This window comes from Vipera berus (assembly GCF_964194415.1).
Source record: "Vipera berus genome assembly, chromosome: 7".
Classification (NCBI taxonomy): Eukaryota; Metazoa; Chordata; class Lepidosauria; order Squamata; family Viperidae; genus Vipera; species Vipera berus.
This window is the reverse complement of record NC_138209.1, coordinates 29,710,741-29,730,607: the sequence shown is the minus strand read 5'-3', so window position 1 is coordinate 29,730,607 and position 19,867 is coordinate 29,710,741. Positions and strand designations below refer to the sequence as shown.

General features: G+C 40.6%; 1 protein-coding gene across 1 annotated transcript in view; it reads right to left on the bottom strand.

Moving 5' to 3' along the window:
• ZNF827 (zinc finger protein 827) overlaps positions 1 to 19,867 on the bottom strand; it is a 127,899-nt gene that overhangs the window by 86,938 nt on the left and 21,094 nt on the right. The window contains exon 2 of the mRNA XM_081332652.1: positions 5,214 to 6,227. Coding sequence (XP_081188778.1) covers positions 5,214 to 6,227 — 1,014 coding nt within the window. The remainder of the gene's footprint in view (positions 1 to 5,213; positions 6,228 to 19,867) is intronic.

Here is a 19,867-nt window from a genome sequence, read left to right as displayed (position 1 = left end):
AGCTGTTTGGGTCTTTGTGCAAGTAGCATAAGGTGGACAGTTTGCACCAAAAACAATGGTGTTTCTATGAAAGCTACTCCAATTCTTAATGTTTAGCTTATGGATGAAGAAATATTCCTTCTTGTACAAGTAAAACGTAGTCTTCCAGAAGTTCTTGAATTTCCATTAGCCCTTTTTAGAATGACAAATGCTAAGAGATTATGGGAATCTCACAGTATCTGGAATGCCATATGCTTTGCTTGACCTTCTTTTCTCACTGTTTGATTATATTTTGTTTTATCTATTATTTTTAGCCTATAAAAAGTCATCTAAACAGGGTAAAAGCAACATTGCATATATTATACATTATGGATGGTACTGTTTCATCTTGTCAATATGGATTATCAGATTTCACTGCAGGATGTCAGATTTTATTACTTTCATACATGTCTTTCCAAGATTTATGCAGGGTGTCCAGAAGTCTGTGGCAATCCACTTTGAGCAATATTTCTTGCTAAACTTGGAAAAAAGCTTTGGTTACTAAAATGTTTGTATAGCAGACCAGACATCAACTGGCAATGCTCAAAATTCATTCCTTTTGCATAAACAGCATACTACTTTTTAAAAAAATAAATTCTGGTGAAATTTTTTAAAGTTTTCCCTTTTCACAATAGCACTGAACAGTATTTCTAAAATTGTATGGAAACAATATTAAACAATTAGATGTTAAAAAAATTGAGTCATAAGAAGGAGGAATAAATTCATACTTTATAGAAGACAGAATATGTTCAGCTTTTTGTTTCCTAGTTATCAATTTTATTCATTGGTTCCTAACAGTATTACCTTCTTAAAAAATGGAGTATTATTCAGAGCAAAATGAAATAAATAGATTCTATGGAGCATACTCTACAAAATTCTGTTTTCCCCCTTCAGTATGATGATACCATAATTCATAATTGTCATGAACATGATCTATATTTCTATTTGAGGCACTGGCCAGCCTCTCATGTTTAAAGATACAGTGCCACACACCTCACCTGTCTGAGATAAGGCCAATTTGACTGGCTTGCCCCAGACAATTGATGGACCCAGAAGTTAAGGTATTTCCTGAAGATTTAAGATAATTCAGCCAACACTTAGCTGCTGCTTGGAATGGTTAGGTGGCTGTTGGTTTACTGAGGAACTCCAGGAGATGAAGCACCAAAAGAAATGCTCAAGCATCCCTGGAGGAAGACTGGGAGCAAGTTTGATCAAACATCTGGGATTACCTCATAGCAATAATAAGGGCAGAAAAAGGTAAGTATTTCTCCACCCTTAATGCATCTGGGGATAACTATCCGGTGGCCCTATTTAGGTTATTCAGTCCCTACTAAGAAAGACAGGTCAGAGAGTCATTTGTAGGGCTGCTTGAGATATATTTTGACTATCTGGCAGATAAAATTGCTTAGAACCTCTCTTAGATTCCAGCTGGCCAGGTTCGTCAAAATGCCAACAATTTCATCTTGTGAAGTGACCTGGGATGGGTTTCAATTGGTAATTCTTGAGGAATTTGACAACAGCCCTGGTGGCACAGAGGTTAGAATGCAGTATTGCAGTAACTCTGCCCACAGTTTGGAGTTTGATCCTGATGAGCTCAAGGCTGACTTAGCCTTCCATCCTTCTGAGGTCAGTAAAATGAGAATCCAGAGTGCTGGGGACAATATGTCAACACTGTAAACTGCTCAGAGAGTGCTGTAAAGCACTATGAAGCAATATATAAGTTTAGGTGCTATTGCTAAGATTCTCTACACTTGCTCTGGCTTGTCTCCTGTCTATTTAATCCAGGTCCCTCCTGGGTTATTAAGGTAGCAAGGGAGGTGACCCGCAAGTTGAGTCCATACTGCCTCTTTGAGAGAAGGAATGGAGTCCTCAAACTTTGAAGGAGTTCCCCTCCAAAAAACCTTCAACTGAACAACCTCACTCAACTTTCCTTTTAGGGAAGGTTGTTGACAAAAAGGTTGGAATTTCAGACATGTTGCAAGCCGGATTCAATAGGAATACAGATTCTGATATGCTTGTTGACTGGCGTATTAATCCTTATACTCCATGATCTCTCAGCAGTTTTCAGTATTGTCTATGAGTGTCTTTCTGGACCAGCTACAGGGATTGGGAATTGAGGCTACTGTTTTATGGTGATTCTTCTCCTTCCTCCCAGTTACTATTGATGGAGGAGGAAAAGGCGGGGGGGGGGGAAGTCCTCAAGGGCTCTCCTTTGGACAGTTCGTCAGTCTCTTCACATTTAATATCTACGTGAATTTGCTGGATGAGAGAAACGTATAAGCCAATGGCACTTTCATATAATTTAGCTTTAATTTTGGAAAACCAGTTAAGAGAAATAGAACATTATTGGAAAAACTAAAGGAAGTTTATACATTTGCTAGATTTAAAATAACCCAACAACAAAGATGATAACAAAAAATATGAGACAGAAGATCAAAGAGAAACAGCTTTAAGACTGAGAAAAAATGAAAGATATAGATATTACTATGATAATCATGAAGTATATATAATTTCAAAAAACATGTCATGAAGTAAAATTAAGAAAATGTCAAGATGGGGAAAGTTACAATGATCATAACTGAGAAGAGTTTCTGTGGTAAAAATGAATATACTACCTAGAATGATGTTTGTTTGCTTTTTTCAAATAATACCTGTTTTGACTAATGATGAAGATTTTCAGCAGTGGCAAAAAAACAGAGTATATCTAGATTTGTATTCTGCCACCTGCTGCTTAGTTTGGATGAAAGAATGACTATTGTTGAGAAATAAGAGAATGCTGGAACTATAAGAGCATAACCTGAGGTTTGAGTGGCATTTTTTTAAAATGGTATGATAAAGTCAAAGTTAATGTAGATTTCAAAAATCATTATTAGAAGCATGACATTAAGAATGTGGAATAAATAAAAGACCCAATCTTTCTCCAAAAATACTTCTATTGGCATCAGCACAAGTATTTTATTTTACAGAGACATCAGGCAAAGAAAAATAGTTAATATATCAAGATTTGTTAGTAAAAGAAAATGGAGGACTTAAGTGGAATTTCAGAGAATACTTGATTGCAGAGGGACTTAATTGTCAATGGTTTTCACGTGTACAATTGAGAGGAAGATTAATATAGATTTTAAAATGCCCAGTATAGAATATCATAAAACAATTTGAAAATGAATTATGTACAAATGTTGAACACGATTGCTAAAAAGTAGAAACTTTTGTAGAGATTTGAAACAGAAAAAATATTGTGTTTCCCCGAAAATAAGACCCAACCGGAAAATAAACCCTAGCATGATTTTTCAGGATGCTCGTAATATAAGCCCTACCCAAAAATAAGCCACAGTTAAGATCGTCAGCCAGATGGATGCATTTAGTACCATATTTTCCCAGAAATAAGACCTTAATGGAAAATAAGCCCCAATGTGCCCTTTTGGAGCAAAAATTAATATAAGACCTGGTCTTATTTTTGGGGAAAAAAGGGTAAGTTAAAGTGTATATGACAAAATGGGGAAGAATTTTGGTTTTAATGGGAGAGGAAGTGGTTAAAAAGTTTAAAATTCACACTGTCCTACAATTAAAAGAGAATTTTTATAAAATGATGGACCAGAGATACAGATCACCAGAGAAATTGGTATAGCTCACCAGAGAAATTGTCTAAGATGTATAGAGGGACTAATTACTTTTGAAATATGAAAAACATGAAGGAACATTTTATTATACATGGTGGACATGTGAAAAAGTGAAAAGTACTAGAAACAAATGCATACAATGATGCAATAAATTTATAAAAATTAATATTCATATGAAACCAGATTTTTTAATTAGGATTTATGGACAAACAATTAGAAAGAATTCATGGACAACTGGTTTTACATATGGTAACTGCCACGTGCTCCTATATGTACAAAGAAGGGACAATATAGAAGTACAAAGAATAAATACTTTTATAAAAGACAATGTCATGGACATTTTTGCTGAAAATGGAAAGAAAATGAAATGATGATTTCTGGATTTAAAGTGAATTGTATAGGGGGAAATGGAAATATTTAACCTAGTTCTAAAGGGGGGAAATGATAGTATGTTTATTTATAACTGCTGTTAAAGAAGATCAGAAACTGCTTCTTTTTTATCTCTCCTAGAATTTTTAACCTTTTTTAGCATATTTTTCTTTTATCTTTATGTTTTTATTTTTCTTTTATATACTTGTTCTTACTTAACTTTTGTAACATGTAAACACCTTTCAATAAATTTTTAAAAAGAAACCTTTGTAAAAGGTTTTTTGTAGCAGTTATGCCCTTTCGGTATTGAAAGGCTGCTTAGACAGCTATTACTCTACTTACCTAATGGCAACATGCTCTACATACAAGTACTTGAAGACCACTTGGAAGATACAAATGGTCAAAAATGCAGTATGGCAGGCAGTGATGGGCATGGCTTAGTATGTTTTAAAAGCTTTGTGAATTGCCAGAATGGTTTTGGGCACAATGCAAGAGGCATTGTAGAAAACCATGTAAATGAAGAAAGTAAAACAGAAATAATATGTTGTTAGGGCAAAACAATTTGATAAATTGTCTCGTGATGAAAATATTATTAAATATAATGTACTGTAAAACATAGGGACACGGTGGCTCAGTGGGTTAGGACGCTGAGCTTGTTGATCAGAAGGTCGCCAGTTTGGCGGGTCAAATCCCGAGTGCCGCGTAACAGAGTGAGCGCCTGTTACTCGTCCCAGCTTCTGCCAACCTAGCAGTTCGAAAGCACGTAAAAAATGCAAGTAGAAAAATAGGGACCACTACGGTAGGAAGGTAACAGCGTTCCGTGCGCCTTTAGCGTCTAGTCATGCCGGCCACATGACCACGGAGACGTCCTCGGACAAGCGCTGGCTCATAGGCTTTGAAACGGAGATGAGCACTGGCCCCTAGAGTTGGAAATGACTAGCATGCATGTGCGTGCTTTACCTTTACCTTACTGTAAAACATAAACAATTATTTGATTTCCCCTATTAAATTTTATACAGGTATTTCCAGATATGTTGTTTTTTTGTCCGTAACAGAAAAAATATTTGCAACAATAGTTCCCTTTCAGGCATCAGGATGGTGGACTACTGTGAATACAGTATTTTTGCTGTCTTCTATTTAGTTGTAATGGAAATGATACAGAGATAAAGCAGTATAAAGAATCTAGAGCAAAATGAGAACTCCTACCTGAATTTGTGGTTTTAGAAGCTCTTCCTTTAGGGGCTGGGAGTAACAATAGTTCCAAAGACTGTGGTGGAGTCACTTTCTCTTGCTTCATGTCTGAAAGCTGCAGGGGGCTTTCTACAATCAGTGACTTTTTCTTTTCAGCCAAAAGGCTGCCTGCAGCTCTTGCAGCCACCTCCTTGAGTAGGGCTGCTGAAGAAGTCATTGAGGTGAGAGAAAGGAAAGAATTTGCTGGCGGTGAGTGGTCCTGACCAGGAGTCATGCTTCTTTCACTGACCTTCTTTGACAATGCAGCTAAGGTGGAGCTTGCTGATTGAGAACTAAATGGTGAAGGGAAGGTTTCAAACCTTATTGTTGGATCTTCAGTTCGAGAAAGAGACTTGTCCTGAAGGACTGCATTGGCAGCGGCTTTCAATTTTAGGATTGCTGAATCTGGAGACAAGCTGCAAGAGGGCATTGAGTTAGGCAACCATTTGCCTTGATTCCATATGAAACCTGTGTTTGGGCCATATTGATCGTTTTGTTCCTGTTTTTCAGCTAGCTTTCTTGCAAGGACACTTAGCTGCTGGGCATGATGTGTAGCTGGAGAAAAAGAGATATTTGAGCCAAGATTTACTGGGGACTCAACCTGGCCATTAACTGTGATAGTAGTGTCTAGCTTGAGAGAACCAGCCTCTAACAGACGTCTCAAGTTACTACTCAATGGCTTGTTTGGGCCAAGATTATCATCATCACAGACAGAAGATACACTAGAAGACAGATGTTCCTTGTTCTGTAATACATCTCTTATGCCTTCATTCTCAACAACCATCAATTCCAATGTGTTGCTGCTAGGAGTCCCGCTATCCAAAGAGGTATCTGGAGATGTGGATTGTTCTTGGATCCTATCCTCAAAGGATAATTTGAAGTTCTCCTGGATTTCTCCATAAGATGCTTCTGATGGGGTTTCTGAAGAGTTCCCAAACCAATGTTCTTCCTCACTAAGCTCCTCTTCGGCTTCTTCCTGTCTAGTACCATCTGTGAAAAACCAAGGTGGATATACTTCATTTTAAATTCTATCCATGTTATTCATACAGTAAGGCTAATGAATTCAAATATACTTAATTACAAAGTAACTAAGTACAGTAAATATTAAATTTATCAATAAATGTTAGTTTATATAGTTATATATTGTGTTGTAGTTTTACACATTACATGGTAATTCTATGGTAATAAAATGTGTAACATGAAGTATGAACAAACAGAATTCTTATCAACTTCAGAATATTCTTGTCCTGTAAATCACAATAGGCACAGTAATATATTTTGATATTCCAGATACTTAACCCTATATTAAGAAATTTGGTATAAGAGAAGCCTTACAGATATGACATAGTTAAAGAAGTTGTTTTATTGTAAACAAGAAGCAATATACACATAATTTACGTTACAGAAAACAAAATTATGTCATAGCTCATGCACACACGAACAGCCCCCCCCCCCGGACATACACATTGCTCCTGGTTTAAATTCTAGGCTTTTTCCTCCTTTTTATTCTAATCAATGAACCTTCTGATGTCTTCTTGATCTTGACAGCCAAGAGACACTTTCTTTCAAAGTATAATGAGGTCTACTTTAGCCAGGTCCATCTGGATTCATTCTGAGGAACTACAGTTGCCCAAATAATCCAGCACAGGTAGGTCAAAGCCTTTAATTTATACTAGAGACTATAATCACAAAGCCACTGAAAAAATACCTGAATGTTCCAGTATTGACAGCAAAATTCTCAGAATCAATGAGCAAATTGTCCAACTACACAATTCAAAGTCACCCAAAATTTATGAAAATTGGTCATAAATTGCACAAAGAATGAAGGTAATTTAACAAATCCATACAACTGCTGTGTATTTATTTTTTGTTCAATTTATGTAGCCAACCACTTCATATACGGAATTCTGTCTGGCTGTTCAGATAATAAGAATAAAAATCAGTTAAATGGTATCTTGAGTTAAAATGTTAACTTTCTTCAACAAACAAGACGATAATTATCCTTAATTTTTATGGAGTTCAAAGCCAATAATCAAAGACAAATATATGGGGAGCTATCCTTCTTATTAATAAAAATGATAAAAACACTGGAGGGAAAGAAAGGAGGAAGATGGGCAAATTTCTGTAAATTCTCATCAATAAATACTTTTATTCAAGCTATCTTTATATTTGATATCAAATTGTAGCATTTCATGGGACTCTGATTTGCACGAATGAGAACAAATGGGGGGGTGTTGCATTTTTCTCTTTCCTTTTCTTGCTAAGCAAGACTATTTTGGATTGCATAGGTATTTGAGACCTTGCAGGCTGTGAAGTTTGTGTGATAAAGAAGCAAGGGCTCTATTATCCTAATGAATATGTCAATTATTCATTTGAACCCAGTACATTCTTCTGTTGATGCTCTGGAAGGAAGAGGGCTTTAGGATAGCATTATATGGTGAGATTCTTTATAAGAAAAATGTAAGCCTTTTGTTGGTGAACGTCAGACAAATACTGAAATTCAAGTTTTTAGCTACATGGGTTCAACTTCCCAAATCTCTGGTGTACATATGTGAGTGGGGGTGATGCAGGAAACACAGTAAGAGGAACAATGACATCTTCCCTTCCTCTCTTGTACTTTTATCACAACTCCCTAAGTCTCCCATCAATAGCCAAGCAGATCTAGAAGTCTTCAAATGCCCCGATGAATGAGTTAATTTCATATTTCATCTGATAATTCCTCTTTTAAATGGTCTGCTTAGGTTCTTTCATTATAGTTAATCCTGAGTTAACAGCAGAAATTCAATGGTATTCTCTCACCTGTCACTTACCCTGTTGGAGATTATTGTTTCCACAACTAGGGGTCACTTGTGCAACTGAATCATTGAAGTTAAGACTTTTATCAGTGTCATAACATTGATGCAGTTGTCCAAGCCTGTGCTGTTTTGTACCAGAAAGGGAGTTGCCAATTTTTCAACTATGGTTATTTTGCAGTTCTCTTTCATTATTAGACTTATTACATATGATACATGAGACTGAAAAATGGAAAAATCTTTAAGTTTATAGAGATTTATAATTCAGGAAGGTAGCAAATTTGCCGGATTCCCATCATATTTGCCAGGTAGGAGAAGATGAGCACACAGCATCAGAAAGTTACTGTTCCAACAGCTGACGAATCTTGGGCCAGAACTGGTAAAGGGACTGCTGGTTGTGGTAGATTCTGCTGAACTACCTGGTCCATCTGGTGGTAACTTGGTCCTGAGAAGGCACAGGTGATATAATGTATACTTAATGGGATCTGTAATCATTATGAAAGCTGTTGAAGTATAGCATTTCTTCCCTTAGTATTATGAATAAAAACAGGCAAATCTTGCTATCTGACTTCACACCAGACATACAACTAAAACTTGATAATGAAAACAATCAACCCTGTACAGTATTTAGGAATTTGCTTATAGCAGAAGCTTCCAAAAATGACATGGCAGACAAAAAAATACATGTAGAGATATGCCTATCACAGAACACAGAAATTAGTTTGCTTCTCTACACATCCACTTATCCACCCATCCCTTGATCCATGCATCCATCTATCATTGGGGGACTGGAGGCTAAAACATATAGGGAACGGTTGCTGGAATTGGGTATGTGTAGTTTAATGAAGAGAAAAGTGAGGGGTGACATGATAGCAGTGTTCCAATATCTCAGGGGCTGCCACAAAGAGGAGGGAGCCAGGCTGTTCTCCAGAGCACCTGAGAGCAGGACAAGAAGCAATGGATGGAAACTAGTCAAGGAGAGAAGCAACCTAGAACTAAGGAGAAATTTCCTGACAGATAATCAGTGGAACAACCTGCCTCCAGAAGTGGTGAATGCTCCAACACTGGAAGTTTTTAAGAAGAGACTGGACAGCCATTTGTCTGAAATGGTATAGGGTTTCCTGCCTTAGCAGGGGGTTGGACTAGATGACCTCCAAGGTCCCTTCCAACTTATTATTTTTATTATTATTATTATAAATGCCTTACTGAAGTCTAAGTATATTTATCCATCTATCATCCATCCATCTCTCCATCTCTCTCCCCCAGGATTTAAATTTTAGATCTTTTCTTTCCATCTTTTTTATCAATGGACCTTGGTGTTGTTTTCCCTATCCTTGAATCTGCACAGTGTTTATATACAAGATGTTCTGATGTCCACATATATGTTATGAGCACAAATCAAAGAATAACCTAGCCAGAATGAACAAGACATAAGAATTCTGGAAGCTGTAATCCCAACATGAGCCTAGGAAAAGCTGCTTTAGAGCTTTGTCACAATAATGTATACACTAGGAACAGTAACTTTATTTTCAACATATAGTTGTTAGCACTTGTTCTGTATGCATCTATATGAAATATTACATGTCTTTTTCAAACTATCCATGTCCTTCAGAATATTATTCTTATAATATTCACACAATCTCATAACACTTGGTTCTCTGATTACTTGCAATGCTTAATGTCTCAGAACTTTTGCGACTTTTGAGTATATTTTCCTCTTGCTTTTATAACCATATAACAGGGATTTTTTTTACTCTATTTACATTTTTATTCTTTGTTCATACAGTCAATGTTTCTTTTAATGTATAGTTGCCTAATTTAAGCTCTTTTTAAATCTTATTAATGCTATATATGCAGCTTTTCAGGCACAATTTGTGTGTGGATTTTTGGATAGGAAAATATAGGTGCTACTCACATTGAAACAAACTTCCACACTTCTAAGAAGTCCAATTTCACAGAATGACTAAATCTGTAGCTAACTAAACCCACGGCAATATTCTTTTTTATACTTAGGGGGGGAAGAATCTCACATTTCAAACTGAAGAGTATCTTTTCAGAGATTTATTTTTTGAAGTACTGAAAAATCCATAAATGCAATATAGAGGCTCTACATTCTAGAACAGGGGTGTCAAACTGCCGGCCCATGGGCCAGACGCGTCACAAGGAAACCACACCCACCCCATTGCCGGCAATGGGGAAAACGTTCCGATACGTCCCGTGATGTCACAGGATGTCGCGAGTTTGACATGTCTGTTCTAGAACAACTTGCTGTGGCCAACTTACCATGGGACAACTCACTGCAGCCAAGTCTCCACAGAACAATTCGCTGCAGGACAATTCAGTGCTGTATTAATCATTTTATTCAGTTACTTTTACTATTGGTGATCACATTTTCATCAAAATTATTGTAACTTTATTTTATTATTACTGGCCACAGTTCTGTTAAGTTTATTATTTGTTGAATTGTGGCAAGCTTCCTCCAGGAAGTTGGCCATAGTGAGTTGTCCCATTCCAGATACAAAAGAAATTTACTTATTTATTGAACCCTTTTTCAAATTCCACTCAGGAATTTTAAATAGCATATTATGACACTAATCTTCAAAATATTAATGATTAGTCAGAGTATAATTTTAAATAACATTAGGCTTAAGAAAATGAACAACTCTTCCTTCTCCTAATGTTCCTCAGAAACAGTTCTTTCATAAGAATGTGTTCTAAAATGTAAAACAAACACTTCTCATAGAATGCTAATTTTTTAAACTGAAAACCTGCTTCTATAACTACATTTTCATACTATTAGCAATTCTAACGTATCTTCTGAGAGGTTTCTGGCAGTGTTTAAAAGAAGTGACCCTAGGTCGCACCTGCTCATCATAGTCATTCAAAGAGTGATAGATATTGTCAAAGATTTTTTGTGCATCTTTGGCTGGCCAACCCTGAAATAATCTAGAACAGTAGCAGTGTCAGTATAAAATGGAATCTATCTTCCTTGCCAGATACCTTTCATTAGCATGACAAAAAGAGTCACAAAAAGATGATTACAATCAATACCAAAAGCAGTAACCAATTACATGGACATTCAGATGGAACTGTAAACTAATATTGGATTGCAGTGAATGGATTGGTTGAACTTCCAATTATCTGGTGAAACAAACATATGAACAGAATTATTATTTGAGCTTGTATATGTTATAATATACAAAGTATCAATCAATTACCGGCTTAATGATTAATAGTGGCACACTGCATCTATGTGTTACTGAGTGAAAATGAAAAACTGTTACAGGCATGGTCATTTGACACCTGCCTAATTGTAATTTAGATACAGTTCCTGCTTTCCAGATATGCTGAGATGACTGATAGTAATAATTGTTTTAGTCTAATACAATTCGATGATTAAAACTTTAAGAAGATAAAATTCCAGTGAAAATGTCTAGATAGAAAAACAGTTTTTCTTTTGGATGTATGATCTTGTTAGCAATTTTGTCTTATATATATTTAATTTATTATAGTGCTTCCTTATTTTGCCCTGGATCTTCAAAACACTAGCACCTATAGAAAAGTACCATGTCCATAGGTATGGAGCAAATGACATGTATTACAAAAATGATGCTTTGATATGCTTATGTCAGATGTTGTGATGCAATGTTATTAGTGTGAATGTAGCTGCACGTGTGACATAGCTACTGTTGTGGAGACTACTGGAAATGTTCTTTTATGAAAAAGTAATAAATAGGCTGATCCCATAAACCAGTGTAAATCAAATGAGCTTACACTGTTTGTGGGAAATGATTAGGAAGGAGGTTTAAAAGGTGAAAATAGGTAGCTTGCCTAATAAAGATTCAATGTCTGTTTCTACCTTTATTTTTATAACTAACAATCATATTCTCCAAAATCAGTCATTTGGCCAATGTTGACAGTATTCTAGCCCCCTAGAATACTGCAAAATGAGAAGAGGAGCTATATATCCTCTTCTAATCTAGATTCTACCTTTGGGTAGAACAACTTCATGGTTGTTAATCAGACATGATCTGCCATAATCAACTGAGATTCTTCTAACTCTATGTAGAACTACAGTCATTATTTTAAAAGACTGTTTTGAAAAACATGGAATTGAAAAACAACAGTATAACATCAGTGAGATACTTCTGAATAAATTTGTGTAAGAGTGAAGTCTACAAAGATTCTTCAGTTGTAAAGAGCTCTCTCTCTCTCTCTCTCTCTCTCTCTCTCTCTCTCTCTCTCTGTGTGTGTGTGTGTGTGTGTGTTATGGAAATATTTTTACCTATGCCAAACAGATTTGTGTAAACAGATTCTTAAACTTTGGCACTTTCTAGCTGTTTCTGATTTTGTTCCCTGCTAAAAGTTCTAAATCTGCTTACAACTATTGTGTTTCCCCGAAAGTAAGGCCTACACCAAGACTTAACTTGATTTTGGGGGGGTGGGCCTAATATAAGCCCTATCCCTAATAAAAGCCCCAGTTTTGGGGCAAGGCACACACCTAAAAATCAAGCTAGGGCAGGGCGGGGGGATGGAGCTGCCCCACCCGCCCCACACCCACTTACCTTGCAGCCAGGCTTCTCCTTGCCAGCCCCCTTCTTCTGAGGCCTCTTCTGCAGCCAGGTCTGCATTTCTCGGTCACAGGGCTTTCCGGAAGGCCTGTGCAGCCAAGAACTGAGCTATGGATTCAATCCATAGCTCAGTTCTGCAAGATCTCAGCAGCTGAGCACCAAGCTATGGATTGAATCCATATCTTGGTACTCAGCTGCTAAGGCCTTCTGGAAAGGCCTGACTGCAAAATGAAGGCCCGAATGCAGCTGCAGAACATCAGCCCCAGAAAAAGTGGACCGGCTGGGTGGGGCTGTCGGTGCCAGAGGTGAAGTAAGGCCTACCCTGCAAAAAAGACCTGGTGCCTCTTTTGGAGGCAAAAAAATAAAATAAAACCCAGTCTTATTTTCAGGGAACCACGGTAAGATTTTCCTCCTGGATTGGAATTACCACATTGCCTAATTACATGATGATGCAATGCAGCATGTTTCCTAATTAGCCAGTGTCACTGAAGTCATTGAATGTTTTTATACAATAACGTGCAACTCCAAAAAATATTTATGCTTGCAAATTGTAGGATACCTAATTTCAGTCAGTTGTTCCCCGTTATATAGTCAACAAAAATCGGATTTCCTGAATTGTATTTTTCTGACAACAAATACTGTCAATGGGCATCAATTGAAAATACTGGGGTAACAACAAAAAATAATAACATTAAAGTACAGGATTGTCATGTCCTGCTTTCTAATATTTCTCTATTTTGGCAGCATCCTCTGAAGAATAATTTAGTTTAAGACCAGATTGTAGGTAAACAAAGAAAGGAAAATTGGAACTTTGAAAACTGTCCAACCACCATTTGGACAGCAAAATAAGCAAGTCACACAACTCATAATTTTTCACATAAAAAGCATTAATTCTTATGCTTTTAATAACATTTACTTTTTATCAAAAGCAATATAATGTTATTAAAAGCATAAGAATTAATTTTTATACATTATATTGTAAAAAAATGTGAACATGCATACATTGAAAATGCCTGTTTGCTTACATTCTTTATAGATAATACAAAAGTAGGTAGATTTTCTCCTTGACAATCAGTCCCAAACTTAGACTTTCAGAAGTTCCAACTTGGCAGTCATTGCTACTATAAATGTGCCTATCCACCTTGCTGTTGATCTTTCTTCTCTTTCTGTCAATCATTCCCAAAATGAAGGCCTTCTCCAAAGAACCAGGTCTTCGCCTAATGTGTCCAAAATGCATTTAAAGTACTTTACCCTTACTTATTTGCAACTGTTTTTCAAAGTACCGTATATACTTGAGTATAAGCCGACTCGAGTATAAGCCAAGACCCCCAATTTCACCCCCAAAAACTGGGAAAAGTTGTTGACTCGAGTATAAGCCGATCCGCGCTCTGCAAGCCTCCGCCGCTGGCGGAGGCTGGATCCGCGCTCTGCAAGCCTCCGCCGCCGGCGGAGGCTGGATCCGCGCTCTGCAAGCCTCTGCCGCCAGCAGAGGCTCGATCCGCCATTTTGCAAGCCTGAATACACAGGAATACCCTGTGTGGCCGCGGCTCTCGGGGAAGCCCTGGCTGTCCGCTTCCTCGCTCCACGCTGCCATTCGGGGCCCGCGCGTTCCCCGGGCAAATCGCGGCGCCCAGCAGGCGAGGAAACACGCCCGCTCCAGTCGCCCCCCCTTCCCTCAGGAGACGCGAAGCAAGTGACCGCCCGGAGCTTACCGAGGACTTGCGCGCGGCCGAGGCTTCGGTGCTTCCAGGATCGCGCGCACCTCTCCCAAGCCGCCGCCGTCCGGAGACCTGCCGAAGTTTGGGGAGGTTTGGGGAGGTGCGCACGCACCTCCCCAAACCTCCCCAAACGTCGGCAGGTCTCCGTTCCTCCGCGCAGACCTGCCGACGTTTGGGGAGGTTTGGGCGCCTCCCCAAACGTCGGCAGGTCTCCGTTCCTCCTGCCGACGTTTGGGGAGGTTTGGGCGCCTCCCCAAACCTCCCCAAACGTCGGCAGGTCTCCGTTCCTCCGCGCAGACCTGCCAACGTTTGGGGAGGTTTGGGCGCCTCCCCAAACCTCCCCAAACGTCGGCAGGTCTCCGTTCCTCCTGCCGACGTTTGGGGAGGTTTGGGCGCCTCCCCAAACCTCCCCAGGTCTCCGTTCCTCCGCGCAGACCTGCCGACGTTTGGGGAGGTTTGGGCGCCTCCCCAAACCTCCCCAAATGTCGGCAGGTCTCCGTTCCTCCTGCCGACGTTTGGGGAGGTTTGGGCGCCTCCCCAAACCTCCCCAAACGTCGGCAGGTCTGCGCGGAGGAACGGAGACCTGGGGAGGTTTGGGGAGGTGCCCAAACCTCCCCAAACGTCGGCAGGAGGAACGGAGACCTGGGGAGGTTTGGGGAGGCGCCCAAACCTCCCCAAACGTCGGCAGGTCTGCGCGGAGGAACGGAGACCTGGGGAGGTTTGGGGAGGCGCCCAAACCTCCCCAAACGTCGGCAGGTCTGCGCAGAGGAACGGAGACCTGCCGACGTTTGGGGAGGTTTGGGGAGGTGCCCAAACCTCCCCAAACGTCGGCAGGTCTGCGCAGAGGAACGGAGACCTGGGGAGGTTTGGGGAGGCGCCCAAACCTCCCCAAACCTCGGCAGGAGGAACGGAGACCTGCCGACGTTTGGGGAGGTTTGGGGAGGCGCCCAAACCTCCCCAAACCTCGGCAGGTCTGCGCGGAGGAACGGAGACCTGGGGAGGCGCCCAAACCTCCCCAAACGTCGGCAGGAGGAACGGAGACCTGGGGAGGTTTGGGGAGGCGCCCAAACCTCCCCAAACGTCGGCAGGTCTGCGCGGAGGAACGGAGACCTGGGGAGGTTTGGGGAGGTGCCCAAACCTCCCCAAACGTCGGCAGGAGGAACGGAGACCTGCCGACGTTTGGGGAGGTTTGGGGAGGCGCCCAAACCTCCCCAAATGTCGGCAGGTCTGCGCGGAGGAACGGAGACCTGGGGAGGTTTGGGGAGGCGCCCAAACCTCCCCAAACGTCGGCAGGAGGAACGGAGACCTGCCGACGTTTGGGGAGGCGCCCAAACCTCCCCAAACGTCGGCAGGTCTCCGTTCCTCCGCGCCCTGCCTGCCTGCTTCTTTCCGCTGCGGAAAGAAGCAGGCAGGCAGGGCGCGGAGGAACGGAGACCTGCCGACGTTTGGGGAGGTTTGGGGAGGTGCGCGCGCACCTCCCCAAACCTCCCCAAACTTCGGCAGGTCTCGGACGGCGGTGGCTTGGGAGAGGTGCGCGCGATCCCGGAAGCACCAAAGCCTCGGCCGCGCACAAGTCCTCGGTAAGTTTTTTTGTTGACTGGAGTATAAGCCGAAGTGGAATTTTTCAGCCCAAAAAGTGGGCTGAAAAATTCGGCTTATACTCAAGTATATACGGTAGTTCACATCAATGCCATTCAGTTTACAACACACATTAGGAAAATGTAATGAAGAGAACTGGAAAAGTGGAAAAGTTGTACTTCAGGATTAGTACAAAGTGATGAACTATTAGCAGATATTTAAACAGACTTCTAACTCATTGTAGCAAAATGGAAGTATTCTTTTTTACATCAAAGGATGAAATCAGATTAGTTTATTGCTTAGGTTGATGTAGCCTTCCTATGGCCAAAGTCTCCAATGGATCACTTACCTTGAAAATTTCCACAAAAGCTAATGAAATGAGTGAAAACTTTTTTAAAAAATAAAAAAGTCTTCCTCAAAGTTCCAATAAGAAAAAGAACCCCAATGAAAAGATTGCTAAACTTTCAGCTGAAATTTATATAACTTACTGGACATTGCAGCACAACATTTCAACAGCCTCTAACCAGCCATTCTTAATCCTCCAAGTGACCTAGGACCTACTCATCTTTAGGCATATACTGGAAAATTCACTTGTGCCTATGAGTGGGTGCAAAAGTCTTAATTTTCCTAAGAATTTACAAGCCCTTACAATGCCCTTGCTAATTTTTTAACACCACTTTGATTAAAACATCAGTACACTTTGATGCAAGCAACTTTTTTTTGCTGCAACTTATTTCAACCTGTGAAGGTCACCAAGGCAACCAGCTTTCAGATTGTTCCAGGAGGCAAAAAAGATACAGAGAATGTTTTGAAAAAAGTATACTTAAGGAAATTTGATCATAAAAGTGAAGGTTTCAGTTCAGCTGAAACTTCTTTTTTCATAATTATCAAAGACAAACCCACACCTGTTTTTAAAAAATAATAAAACACATGATAGGTTGTCAATGCATAGAGGGGAAAAAATATCCAAGTGCCAATCAGGTTGCTAACTTGAGTGGATGAATAGATTATTCCAACACAATAGAGGACACAGTAATCTCTATATAAGTGACACAGTTTCCTACCATCATCTGACCTAAAGAATCTGGCCCTCCAGGTGTTGAATCTCTGCCATCAGTCTTAGCCAATTATGAGGAATGATGACAATTTTACTTCAAACACTGAAGGCCTCATTGCTCACTCCTGTAGTAGCTCTCAATAGGCTCAAAAGTCTATTTCAAAATTTTAACTAGAAATTCAATACATTTAATAAACCTGAGACACTGCCTGCAATGAGGTCTCCTCAAAGTCAGTCTGTGGGGAACTGTTAAGTGGGAAGCTCTTTTTTGTGACAAGGGAATCAATTTTCTGCCCCTAATGTCAGCAAGACAATTTCAAGAGTGTTGTATTTAAATAGCACAGATGAAGAATCTGATCCTTCCTTCCTTTTCCCTTAAGCAATATACCGGTTTTTTTTCTTAGCAGGTACAGATCTATCATAAAGAGGAGTAGCAGCCCTAGAAAGCATAATCTGACAAACATGGAAAGATAATAAATTGCTAGTAAATTCACCATGATAGAAATGAAGAACTATTGGAAGACAATGGCAAAAGGATATTTCTATATGGCAAGGGGAAAAATGAGAATTAGATACGAATTACTGCAAGATACCAAAGAAAGGACAGGTTTTGGTTTACCAGATTTGAAATTGAAATTGGCCAGTGCTGAAATGTTATGCTATGCCTAAAGTCCTACATTAGTTGCCAATAGGTGCAATTCAAATTCTGAAAATAATTTGGTACACGGTCATCTTCAAGATTAGCTTCTCCAACCAGAATCAATTCACCAATACTTTTGTCACAAGTAAAATTGTTACTATTCTCCATTTTCATGAAAGAGACCAGACAACCATGTTTTGTGATAGATATGGTCATATGAAATGGCTGCCCTTTAAAAGTTGGATTTATCTGTGACTGCCAAAAGCTGCTAATGACAGAGCATGTCTGGTTATTATTTGGTGATTAATAAATTCATGCCATCTGGGTTTATTTTATTGTGGTGACTTTGTCATTTCTTTTCCTTCTCTTTCTTCATTATCTTCTTTCTATTTTACTTTAAAGTTAACATATTGTTAGATTTGCTGTGGAAGTTTTAATTGTCCCATGGACAATTTTAAGTTAAGTATGTTTTGTTATTCTTTTCATTAACTACTGGGAGTCCTCTGTAGAGTTGGCTGGATATAAATTCAACAAATAAACACACAACAAAGTATCCTGCCTCAACAAGGCAGCATCTGCATGACTTCATTTGAGGTCAGAACCTAGGAATAGTTAGGTTTGGCTATTAATTGAATGAGAGACCTCCAGAACCTACTTAACTGGCTACACTAACTATTCCAGAAGACAAAGAGAGACTATTTTTGTTCTGTTGCCAAAAACTTTAATGGAGCTGTCTGTGAGGTTCCCAGGTAATCAAGATCCACTCCAAGGAAACTTGACTTCATGTGTATCTTTGAACAGGAAAATAGGATAGACCGTTTGTCAACTGTCCCATTTGGCACATTCAACCAAAGAAACTCTCAGCTCTTTTAAATTACCAAGAGTGTAGCTTTATTGAAAGATCCATCTAGTTACAGCAGAAGCAAAGTCAGTTCTGGGATTTTTCCTGTGAAAACCCACATAGGTAAAACCCCTCCTTGCTGAATGGAGAAAACTCAATGACTTGCTGTCCCATGTATGTCTTCTCTTTTGGCTTTGCCAGAGCCTCTTCTTGGGCTGACTGGTAGACGGAAGAACTGTCTCTGGTTGTGATGTGAGGCACTCAGCAACTCGGTAGCCCTTCTTATTGCAGCGGAAGCAGGCTCCTGTGGTTTGGTGAGGTTTGCCTCCTCTGGGGGAAGGGTGTGTCTCCCCTTCCACCCAGGGCCCGGGAGTCTCTTGGGTGCTCTGCAATGTTGGAATTCCTGCATGGTGAGCTCTTGGAACTCCAGTCAGCTCAATCTCCACTTTGCTGGCCACTTGGAACCATGTTTGCAGGTTCCATGGCATTCCTGGGGGAATGTAGTTCTGCTACAGTTCTTGGTCGTAGTTTCCCTTGGAAGTAGGAGACCAGCATGCACTTGGGCCAGTCAGGAAGGTGGCTGGCTAGGCTGTGGAAGACTTGGATATACTCTGCCAATGGCTGTTTCCCCTGCTTAAAGGTTCAAATGCAGGGATCAACTTGCCGGGCCGCCATGGAATCCTCAAACCACCCTCCCACAATCTGGATGAATGCATCTAAGTCACCCAGCTCCCACACCCTGACATCATGCAGGGACACCAGCCATCTGGCCATGCTGCCCTCCAGGTTGGATGCCATTGGGTGAACCTGGGCTGCATCATATGGGTATATTCGCCCATAGTGTTCCATGTGATGCCATGTCTGGGCTAAGAAGTAAGCCAGCTTGGCCAAATCCCCATTGAAATCCCCTGTGATGGGGGTCAGTAGTCACTCATCTCTTACTACAATGTACCCTGGCGGTAGGACCACTGCTGCCGCTGGGAGAGGAGGCAGAGGGGCTACAACCAGATTGTACCACTGGGATTGCATGCTGCCCAACTGGGGGAGAGGCAGCAAAGTCTACTGCCTATAGGGGGAATCCAACTGTCCCAGCAGGTGCTGGCTCCATCAGCTGCAGAAGGGGAGGAGACAAAATGGTTAGTGATTTCACTCCCCCCCCATCCCGGCCACTTGGTCCCTGGTGACATTGCTCCCTTGACTGCCAGGCCTCCAAACTTCTCTCCCAGGTGCTCCATCAATGGGCTGTGGGCAGCAGTAGGGAGCTTCCACTCGATCGGTTTGTCCCACTCAACCTGTCGCCTCACCTTCCATCTGTTCCCTTGGGTCATACTGACTCCTGCGGGAATTAGGTGGCCCTCAGCCTCTGCCACCTTCCCCACGCTTGCTGCCCAGTGAGTCTTCAGCCCGATATGGAGCATCCTGCAGCCACTTGC